Below are 12091 nucleotides of genomic sequence, written 5' to 3' on the forward strand. Positions count from 1 at the left end.
TAAAAGTACACCATGTCTACTTCACAGTAAGAGTGACCTTTTCGGGCCGTTGTTTAAAGCCTGGATGGGCATGCAGCTGGTGCAAGGAGAGTTGAATAAAGCATTCAGGTGCAATCTTACTGTCTCCGTAGTGATGATATGAGTAAAGGACATTTATAAAATTATGATTTGTACAAATACATTGGTATTGTGGGTTTACAAAGGAGTACTTGGATTAGTTGGACATTTCAAAGGGAGTATCTCCCATATCGCAGTGCGACAGTTAGGAGCGCGAGAGAAGTGCCCTTTACAAAGGAATGCTAACTTTCTAAAAGTGGCATTTTCAAAATAGCCATTTAAAATCCGACTTGACCATTAATATGGATTTTAAATTACTACTAATTATTGAATTGATGCATGTTATGGGTTTTTATGTAACCCAGTGCTTGTCTGCAGGAGAACCAGACTTGCCATACTGAAAAATTACTTTGGAGATTTTTCACTGCCACTGCATGCAAAACGTAAGTACACTTGTCCTAAATTTAAATACCAGGCACCCTGTCCTAAGGGCATTTAGGGCACACCTTAGCGGTAACTTATAAGTATTAAAAAGGTAGGTTTAGGCATGCCGACATATGCATTTTGCCAGATCAAGTTTGCAGTTTTAAACTGCACACTCAGGCTGCATGGGTATGCCTGAAGACTTTTTTTGCCTTGTCATTTTAGTGGATGCACAATCGGTGCTGCAGTCCCCTAGCAATATTTAACTCACAGACCCTGGGTACACTGTGTACCATATACTAGGGACACATTGGTCAGTTAGATGTGTAAATTATGATTTTAACAAATTAAGTTTTTAGGGTAAGAGCACATGGACTGGAGCCTGATTAGCAACCCCCCAGTAAACAAGCAGCACCCTAGTGTACAGAGTCCAAAAACCAACAGCAATAATCCCATACAATGGGGGTGTCTGAGCAAAAAGAGGCATTTTGTTACTAGACAGAATTCAGAGCCCCACCTTCTTTTACAAACAAAGGACATTCAACTCTCTGATGGGGTTTTCCTCTCTCAAATTAGTGCCTTGTGTTTTTGTGTGTACAAAAATTTCATATTTTGAGTGTTGTAGAAGTTTGCTGGCCTCTTGGTTAAGCCAACATGACTATCGGCATCCTATCCAAAGTCCTCTTTATTGCTTATCCCAAACTACAGAAGTTCATGACAAAACAAAGCAGATCTTGCTCTCTCACTTTTAAAAGTATGTATTTTTCAACAGTTTTATGCAGTCTGCCTAGCGCGCTCACTATTTTGGTATCTCTCCTATAATCAATGTGTATATTGTTGTCAGCATATAATACTAGGCATAGTCATGTGGTGTTTGCAACAGCAATGATTAAACCTTATACCCACTACCAAGGGCTGTAACATTAAAGACCTGGACCAGAGTTATAGGCCCGAGCCACAAGTGAGAGCATGTAATGATGGAGACATGGACATCACTCTGGGGTCACCAGGGGTCACAGCTGTGACCCCTGGATTGTCCCTTGAAATTAAATGAAATTAAAATACCTTTATGTATTGCTAAAATACCAATTGGTGTTAAGGCGCTGTGAGCCACGTAAACAATCTAGAGGCTGGGGAATAGAAGCATTCAGAAAAAAATTAGATCAATCTACAGAGAGAATAACCAAGTTTCTAAGGCCTTTCTTAAGGTGAGATGATGTTCTATAGCACTTAGATAGTGTGGAAGAGTATTTCACAGTTTGGCTGTGGCTACCGAAAAGGTTCTTCCTCCCATCTCGCCTTCCAAAATTTAGGAATAACCATCATTTTATTCTTAGTAGAGGGTAGTGGTCTTGCTGGTTGGTACCACTGAAATTTGGCTCTAATCGCCCGGTGTCCTGTCTATGGCTTCTGTGCTATACATGAGTCATTAAGGGTGACTCGCTTAGTAATGGGCAACCAGTGGAGCTTGATCCATTCATCAGCCACCAAATGATGCCTGGGGAGGTCTAAGATGAGCATTTGCTGTTCTTTGTGTAGTTTGCAGTTTCTTTATGGAGAACTTGTTAATATTCAGGAGGAAGGCATCACAATAATCGTTCCTAAACAAAATTAGCACCACTACTGTTGTTTTGCACTCAGGCTGTGGAATATAGGGAATTACTTTCTGATATTCTGACCAAGTTGAAACAAGAGGATATTGTTCTGTTTCCCAGTAAGTCAAATGAGAGTCGGGCATCCAATAGGACCCCAAGATTTTTTGCAGCTTTTACCGGTAAAAGCAGACTTCACAAGTATTCGGGCAACCAGTTTATGGTCAAATAGAAGATTGACTTCCAAAGATGATCACCTCTGTCTTATCAATGTTCAGCTTAACACAATTTTCATTTCTCCTGGTGACAATTGCTTTAAAAAAGTTGTTAAAATTGATGTCCCTCAACGATACATCCTCAGACATAGATACAATGATCTGTGTATCGTCAGCACGGGAGATGACCTGAAGACCAAATTGTTAAAAAGATTTGGATAATGGGGTAAGATAAAGATTGAATAGTGTCGGGCTTAATGAGGAGCCCTGAGGGACCCCTCAAGGAAGAGAGAAGGGTTTTGATCTGAGTGACCCTTGAGCACCATGGCACTGCATTTGCAATACCTGGCATCAGAGGTAGCAAAAACAGTGCAAAGAACACAGGGGCAGTTTGTCCTTATGGAAATCGGATGATGCACCAATCACCTTGTTCTTTTGTCAATTTTTTTTATTACACTAATAGTGAATGATAATATTCACTATTAGTGTAAAAAAATGGAGTACAATTGGCTGGAATATGACACTCCCTGGATGCTGAGGTAAGTATCAAATACTTTAAAATACATGTTGTGTGAATTCGTGCAGGCAAGAGTGTGTTTATGTGATGGAAAATGTGTCTATGTGTGATTTAGTATGTATGTGTAAGCATGTGTAATTTTAGCGAACATAAAGGTAAAATGGCACGTGATTTCACTTCTGCTATCCCTGACCTTTTGGTAAATTGACGTTCATGGCTGGAGAGTGCCTTTTTTTGAACTGTTATAGCCTGAGGTAGTGGATTTGAATGCTATTAGAACATTTCACTCATTGAGGGGAGAATGTTCTAAAATAAGCAAAGAGAAAAAGGACACGTTTTGGAATGTCAGCGCTGAAAGTCTCTACCGCCATTATTGGCCCTGAGCCGGTTCATTGTATTCAGTGGAACTCTCAACATTCCAATATTCTAATGATCTTTTGGGGTTTCCAAATATGTATTCAACATATAACAAAGAATGCAAAGTAGACATATTCAATGTTGCTTCTGTTTCCTGCCTCTTGAATGTCTCCTGAGATTTCGCATTTGTAATAAATGTTCTTGTAATTGACAGGACTTTAGCAGCTTCTTCCCATGTCATTCATGCATGCTATCACAAAATCATATTGACTTTCTTCAAGAACAGTACAACATCACTTTTTATTGTGACTTCACTTTTTTGTAGTATATGTAGTGGGTTCTTACACTATTAGAAAAATAATTTTCTAATTAAACTATAAATATAATACACCAATATTTAGTTTAAACCTTTATGTAAAACGAAATGTAAATATTGTTCTATGGTGTGCCTTTTAACACTTTACATTTTTTAATACTCAAATTTGCTCAAATTAATTAAATGAAGTTTTATGGTTGCTTTGATATTGAATCTACCGCAAGGTGGATTTGCACATACAAAAAGATAACCCTTCACTTGAACTGCAGTAATCTGCAAAAAAATAGAAGAATGCATTTCATTTTTAAATACCGATTGCCACATTTCTGCTTCTCCCCATATTTAGTCAGTTTCTACAATAAATCCTTGCAACACCCAACAGCCGTTTTCAAGTAGGAACGCCCTGGGTCATTAGTTCTAGCCCTGTCATGCAAATGATATGGGGCAGGAACTCGAGAAGGATTTGGTTGAGGGCAGTATTGGATTTTTGCTGATGGTGCCCCAATTCACTTATCTTATGAAGATAGGGCTAGCCATTAGTAAGCTTCACTATCTGGAAACCTGGAAACTGCCCCTTCCTGCTCCGGTTTAATCATGTGCCAGAGTGGCTTTAGGCCCTTCCACAACCCAGCATGTGTCCTATAAAAAGGGGTTTGGATGTCCAAATAGATGCCACTTATGAAGAATCTCTCAAGATGCTGCTGTGCCTTCTCCTTACAGCGACCCTTGTGCAGGGCCAATTCACCCCTACAGTGAGTATTTAAGACTACAGCAAAGTGATCTTGGGCTCTTATGGTTTCTTGGTGGGTGTTTGTTTGCTGTGGCTCTGGGGAGGTGTATACATACCAGCATAGCAGATACTCATGGGCTTCTGTTTAAAATCCCGTTTCCATATTGCAAGTTATTATTGTTCATTTCTCGTTGCATTTGGAAAGATCTCGCAGAACTGTGCGAAAAACGATTGCATCGAATCTTCTGAAAGTGTTTATTAACAGTAACATTTGCACTTGTCTTTTTTTTTTTTAAAGGCATTCTGCTATGCTTGACTCCAATGCGTATCTGGTAAAAAGTTGAGAAATAAAAGCCCATCGCTGATAAAACATTGGTCGAGGCTGAATAGAATTGTACAATGGAATAAAAGTTTTAACATCGATTTTTTGGGAAATGTGTGGTACACATTCGCTTTCGTTACAAGTTTAGGACTAAATTCCGCTTCCTGTGCAAACTCTTGTTTACAAAGGGATCGAAATTTCAATTTGTGTGAGGGAGGACTTTGAAAAATGAGTGGCACACGGTGCATTTTAAAAATAACATTGGAGAAGGAACATGGGCAAAACTGCATAGAATTAAAAAACGTTACAGTGGGTTTGAAGGTTCTCCACTAAAGGGATGTTATTATGGGAACACGTAAGGCAAATTTTACATTTTAAGCAATTTTGAGCTTCTTTCATTGCTGACAATTAATAGTACTTACTCTAGGAGCACTTCATCAGAAACAGGATGTGACTATGGTAAGGGTGGAGATGACCTGTTGGCCAGTGTCCCACAGTTCAGTCTTCAAAGGTAATTAAGGGTTCCCTTAAAATATCATTGGTTCGCCTTCGGTATTGGGGCTTGAGCAACAAGGCTCAAGCCTGTATATTATAGGTGCATGTCACAAATGATTAACAACAGGGCAAACAAAAAAATAAGATTTTTACACTGACATGGGTGCTGGGGAGACACATTGACCTCACACCCAGAATGTTTTTTTTCCTGGGGAACGTGGCAGATATAGGAGGTAACTGCGGTGAGCAGACATTGGTGGGTGTTGCACCAGCCCAGGCCAAGCGCAACATTGTGCGGAAAAGGAGCTCCCCAACTCCACCCACTATCTCTGAATGGCGAAGGGCAATGGATTGGTGTTTGGAGACCATCTACAGGGCACAGGGTTGTTCGCAGAAACATGCTCGGATGTGGGACAAATGGTCGGACTACTATGGGCTGGGAAGTGATGCAGATTTCAAAGGGCCCATACAAGTCGCTCAGTAGAATGTGCTGTGCTGCAGCGGGATACAGGGTGACGGGCAGGTGTGAAGGGAGGGGTATGCACACTACGGTGCTGGTTAAAAATGCAAACAAAACTTGTTTAAAACAGATAATAAGATTTTTAATGTTCATACCTTACTTTGGAAGAACAATTAACATACCTCTACAAATACATTTTATAAATAATCAGGAGCACTAGTGATTGAGATGTGACCAGTGCTTTAATAACATAGGATATCTCTCCTTCTTTACTCTTATTTAAAGGGGTTGGTAAGTATATTACATGGTGAGGTCGCACAACCGCACCATGTAATGCACTCCATTTCCTCAGAAAGTGCTAATGAAGTTTAATCCAAAAGGGCTGAGGAAAGACTCCATGTATCAGATCTCCTTCAAAGCCCCATTTCACACCCTGTTTGCTTATCCAGGCCTCAAGAGACAACATAAAGTTTATTCAGACTTCCCAATTAACTACTTCCATGGCCCATAGTAGAGCTGGAGAAATGCTTTCTGGGGTTGACCTTCATTGTGAATGAGCAAAGAGGGAAGGCTTTTGCCTTACACGTACAATAAACAGCTCTTACTGGACCTCTTCCCAATGCCCCTTACAGATAGTGGGATAATCAACCTCCAGGGATTTGGCAAATTTTCCACTTGGTGTAATGTCAATTCACTTTAATCCTTTATTTCATCGTCATAAGGTGAATGAGATTTCTCTCATACCTCATAAATTGTAAGAAATATTGAATATTTATCAATCAATCATGACACTTATAAAGCGCACTACATACCCGAGAGGGTCTCTAGGTGCTGGGGGGGGGGGGGTAGTTTAGTGCTGCTAGTGATCGAAGAACCAGGTCTTGGAAGACTTCTGGTGGTCTGCAGTAGGTTGGTGGGGAGGGTGTTCCAGGTCTTGGTTGAAGGATATGCAGCCATGTCATTCAATACCCCATGAAGAACACATACACAGGACAAATCACATCAGTTGCCATCATCACAGAAAGAATAAATCCACTTAATATGTTTAGACATGTTTAGAAAAGATGGCTGCAGATTGTGCTACCGCTTGTCACACAGATGTCTGATCACCTGATATTTTTTAAGTAGATAACGTGATTTCCTCCACCAGGCCATAACTGGCACATTAATAACTAGTCATTTTCCCATTCTATTATAAGCATACAAAGGTTTAAGTATGAATATTTGGTGCAATGTGGTGCCTGTCAAACCCTACACAGCTAGTCCCATGTTGCAAGAAATGCAGTTAGAGGAAGAAGGGAGGCCATTTTTAAATGGTTTCCTTTTCTGCATTTTGTAAAGAAAGACTAGGAGGCAACAGCGTCAAACACAGAGCAAAATAAGGAATCCAGGTGCAAAACAAGTGTTACTCCTCCTAAAAAAGTAAATGGTTACCTGATGACAGGAGAATCTGTGCATGTGCATTTAGGTTGGAAACTGATCACGTTGGCAACCTCTCAGCAGGGCTACCAATCCTCTAATGATACAGGATCCAACACTTTTGTGCAGTGTTGCTTTATTTTTCGTAAGCATTTGCACCACATCCCACAGCCCTCCCATACTTTTATAGATAAATGCATATTAATTTCAGAAAGCATGATGTTCTTTCAGTACTATTCATTTATTTGATGGTACCAGCACTTTTCAACAGTGCTTCTATATTTGTAAGGACGGTGCAGACATTTCCGGTTTGCCTTATTTCTAATTGACAATTTAAAAATGGCAGTGATGCTTGTGTCAGTCCTCCTCCCTGAACTCTGTCGCGGAGAGGACAGGAAAGCCCATTTTTAAGAAGATCACTACCAAGAAAGCATTACTTTTTAGTGAGCTAGATTCTCGGATTTAGCAATTTCATTTTCACCATTATAAAGATGAGTCTATATACTGCAGCGTTTTCAGCGCTGTCGGCTAACAGAGCAGGACTGACTGAATATAAGGCCACATGGCAGGAGATCTATGGGCTCGTGTTTGTGAGGCTATGGGCAGGGCTTTAAGTGGGCCGGGTCCTGCCGATGCTCAGCACTGGTATTTCTAAACAGCGGGGCATAATACCAAAATCAGTATCGCTGCTTTAGCGGCACTTGTTGCTGCTAAAGCAGCGATATTTTTATGTTAGCGACAGCTTTGTGGCGAAAGCGACCTTCTTGGGTGCCGCTTTGCATGTCAGTGATATTTATCGCTAATGACATGCAAACGAGGTGTTCCCAATTTGAAAGCGACTGAAAGCAGTCGCAAACACACCTTCTGACTATTACCAAGGCTTGCACAGTGATAAGAAAATGCACGCTAACCGCGTTTATCGCTGGATTTTAACACCTGCTACAATCCTGACTTAGCCATAGTTTTCTATGGGAGGTGGATTCTACGGCTGAATCAACACCTGCCTATTAGTGACCTTTGCCTTAGTGATGGGAATTCATCGCTGGAATTCCCGGTTTATTACTGGAGAATCACCGCTATCGCTGTTTTATTATCGCCTTGGAGTTAAACGTTGATAATTACGCGTTATCTCCGCAATGTAAACCAGTGATAGCCGGCGATAAAAAATACAGCACTAAGTGCGCTTTGCGATAATCATTGCAAGTCCTTGCTAATATGGCCCAGCATGTACTGAGACGGGTCGCTATCAGACTATCCATTTTTGCCCTCACCCTCAGTGTGAAAAAAAATCTTACCTCTGCAGAAGTGACTCTCTTCACTGCCTTTGATGCAACCAAAGAGACTCGTTTTAGTTCTTTCACAGTTTCATCATTGCCGAATTAAAGCATTTTTGTTATATACAACAGAGCCATAGTTATTGCTTGTTTATCTTATGCAACTAACAACCATTGACAATGCCAATGGTCTTGGCTTATCGTAGGTATAATGTAATTTGTTGTAATGTATATCTGGATGCAATGACAGAAATCGCAAATACCAGTTGAGCAGGACATTATGCGAAGCACAGCTTTTTAGCATACATAATTTTACATTACATTGGCCATGTCCCTTTGAGAGACCCCCCAGTTTTTTCATCCCAGTTCAAGCCCTGGCTATGGGTAAAACAGACAGGCTGGTTTATTTCTACAAAGCAGCAATATCTTATGTTGTAAGCTCGGCCTGTGCTGTTCTTTTGTTCAAGGAAAAGCGAACTGAGCACAAAACCACTTTGGTCCTGTTCTGAAACACAATTTGCTCTGTCAATTTTGTTAGTGACATGGGGCCCGATGTAGGTAATTCCGATTTACCTACTCTTAAATACCGAATCATACCGATTCGGTATTTAAGAGTAGGTAAATTGGAATTAGGCAGATGTAGGTAATTTTTCTTTTACAATTACCGATTCTGTGAGATTAAGTATTTACCGATTCGGTAAATACCGAATAGGTATTTCCCATTGATTCCTATGGGCCTTGAAGCCCATAGGAATCAATGGGAAATACCGATTCGGTATTTACCGAATCGGTAAATACCGAATCCTGGCTTGGGGAACGGGGTGTCACTTTGACACCCTGTAGCACCCCAATTGCAGGCTTGTGTGCCATGTGGCACACATACATGCCCTAAGGGCATGGCTGTGTGTCTCATGGCATAGGTGTACATGCACAGATGTGCATGTACACTGGAATTCGGTATTTTACCACCCAATAGGATTGGGTGGTAATTACCGACTCCTAAAGGGCCTGTGGCACTCTTTGAAGTGCCAGCTACATCTGGATTTACCAAATTGGTAAATATACCGATTCGGTATTTTACTGAATCAGTAAATTTACTGATTCAGTAAATTTACCGAATTGGTAAAAATTAGGCCCCCTACATTAGAAAACCCTAATACCGGTCGGTAACGGTCGAATTCGGCCATTACCGACCAGTATTAAGGCTCCTACATCTAGCCCGTAGTGTGTAGAAGAAACTGAAATATGTAGTAAGACAAATGGATGCAGGCCTAGATAGTGCTAATATGTCTAGAAAATGGGACATTTGCATAGTCTGTGACTTTTATTTTCAAAGGTAAATTTGCACATATGGAGTCATCAAGACCCAGAAATGTGGTTGGCCCCTGCTCCCCAAATCTGTCCATATTTTACTATCCGGTCAGAGTTCAGGAGGCCCATTTGCCTTATTTACATTAGCGCTCATTGAACTTTGCTACATCAAGGAACTTTTTTCAAATCCTTAAAAAATAGCTACTTTTGCCAAAACACCACCCTATTATACAAGGAAGTTGCACAACTCTGAAGGAAGGTTATTGGAGTTTGGTGAAAGGGCAAGTAATACTAGATGTGAGTGACTGAGTCAGTTACTCATTTGTAATAAAAAAAAAGTTTGATGTAATGGAGAGTTGGATGTATGTCATTGCATCGCATACCAATACCACGCGTGCCATTACAACGCTGGTATTACTACAAGATGTTAATGACAACGACATGCCATTACATTGGAAATTTTTACCAAGACTATGCCTTTACCATGCATGCCATGACAACGCAAAGGTAGGTGTGGTAAAGCTATACTCATGGTAAAAGTTTGCAAGGTAAGTGACTCTACCCTTCCCTACCCTAAACATTAATATAGTACCCCGGCATAACACTCCCCCGACCCCCAGTCCTCTCCCTACAATAACACTACACTACCCTGCATGACCACCCGGCACTACCCTAAACCCTTAAACACTACCCCATGCATGACCCTCCCCCCATTCCAGTCCCTACACTGAAACAACCGTGCACGACCCCCTGACACTACCCTAAACCCTAAAATACTACACTACACTAAAACTACAACACTACCCTAAACCCTAAAACACTACCCCCAGCACGACCCTGCCCCTACCCCCAGTCCGGTCTCTACACTAAAACGCTCTCCTGCATGACCCACCCGACACTACCCTAAACCCTAAAACACTAGACTACACTACACAAACACTACATCACTACCCTAAACCCTAAAACACTACTCCCAGTACATCCCTGCCCCTATCCCCAGTCTGGTCCCTGCACTGAAACACTACCCGTCACCACCCCACCCAACACTACTCTAAACTCTAAAACACTACACTACACAAACACTACAACACTACCCTAAAACACTACCCCCAGCGTGACCCTACCCCTACCTCCAGTTTGGTCCCTAAACTGAAACACTACCCTGCACGACACCCCAACACTACAATAAACCCTAAAACACTACACTACACAAACACTTCAACAATACCCTAAAACACTACCCCCAGCAGGACTCTACCCCTACCCCCAGTCCGGTCCCTACACTGAAACACTACCCTGCACGACCCCCCAACATGACCCTAAACCCTAAAACACTACACTACACAAACACTACAACACTACCCTAAACCCGAAAACTCTACCCCCAGCATGACCCTGCCCTACCCCCAGTCCGGTCCCTACACTGAAACACTACCCTTTACAACACCCCAGACACTACCCTAAACCTTAAAACACTATACTACACAAACTCTACAACACTACCCTAAACCCTAAAACACTACACTACACAAACACTACAACACTATCCTAAACCCTAAAACACTACCCCCAGAACGACGTGTGGCGCATGGGGCAGGAGTGATCATCTTTAGAATAAGGTGTGTTCACCCAGATGCAGATCATGCTGCTAGACAGCAATGGGAAGAGGCAGCAGACTGCATTAAAGATGGAGGAACAGAGACATGATAAATAGCTGCATGGAGTGGGATTTCGAAGAAGGGGCAGCTAGACACAACGTGCTCCAGTTCTGTAACAGCTGTAGTCAGAGTAAGGAACTCCTTTTTCCCCAATCTGTAAAATTGTAATAAAAAGTCAATGGTCCACTGTATCAATGCAGAAAATACTGTGGGTTTGACTGACAGGTCTTCCAAGCAAAGCCCGATGAAGAAATAGAAGGAAAGCCATTGTCTGAAGGGGGCTGATGCAAAGCTCTCTCTCTCACTATGCTTCTTTTTGTAGATTGTAAAAATAAGTAATGGTATGCGCTCTCGCAATAAGTGGCTAAAGCCATTATACCTAGTCCTACAAGGGAATTTTTTCTTAGTCTAAAGAATCAGGTGGGGAGGAAGTTCTCGCATTCCAAGACAACCTATGAACCTGACTACAACTGTTTTCTTATGTTCTCAGGACCCGAAGAATGTCACTGGATCCGTAGATGAGAATGGAGTCTGCTTTTGCACAGTTATCCTACCTGACAACACGTTTCCCGTGGAAAGGATGGAAAGCCTGGAAATATCGGCAAACAAAATGAACATCAGCGTGCAACAGCAAATCACTACGGTAATTGTGCAGTTTTCTTTTACTTTTCTGGTCGTAGGTGGATCATTAACCCCAACAGTTATGTCTGTAGTCTTGCACTGGTGAGCTTTGTAAAAGCCTTAAGTGACTGGTTATTGAAATAGCTGCTTGCTCTGATTGTTAGAAGTATGCTTCTACCACCTAAAATTAATTTTATTACTTGTAGTAAAAATGTTTTTTTCCCTTCTGTTTCATCGGCTCTGTTTAACCGTACTTAAGAGAATAATGTATACCATGGAAAGAAATGGTTAAAAAAATTGTGTGCAACAATTATCTCATAGTGC

At 41.4% G+C, this 12091-nt stretch overlaps 1 protein-coding gene across 1 annotated transcript in view; it reads left to right on the forward strand.

Annotated features, from left to right (window-relative positions):
• The first annotated feature begins 4018 nt into the window (after positions 1-4018).
• The window catches only part of LOC147692408 (olfactomedin-4-like), a 104478-nt gene continuing 96405 nt past the window's right edge, over positions 4019-12091 (forward strand). The window contains exons 1-2 of the mRNA XM_086938620.1: positions 4019-4229; positions 11637-11789. Of these exons, the coding sequence (XP_086794746.1) occupies positions 4110-4229; positions 11637-11789 (273 nt within the window). The 5' untranslated portion in view covers positions 4019-4109. The remainder of the gene's footprint in view (positions 4230-11636; positions 11790-12091) is intronic.

Source organism: Lissotriton vulgaris, chromosome 9 (assembly GCF_964263255.1).
Source record: "Lissotriton vulgaris chromosome 9, aLisVul1.2, whole genome shotgun sequence".
NCBI lineage: Eukaryota > Metazoa > Chordata > Amphibia > Caudata > Salamandridae > Lissotriton > Lissotriton vulgaris.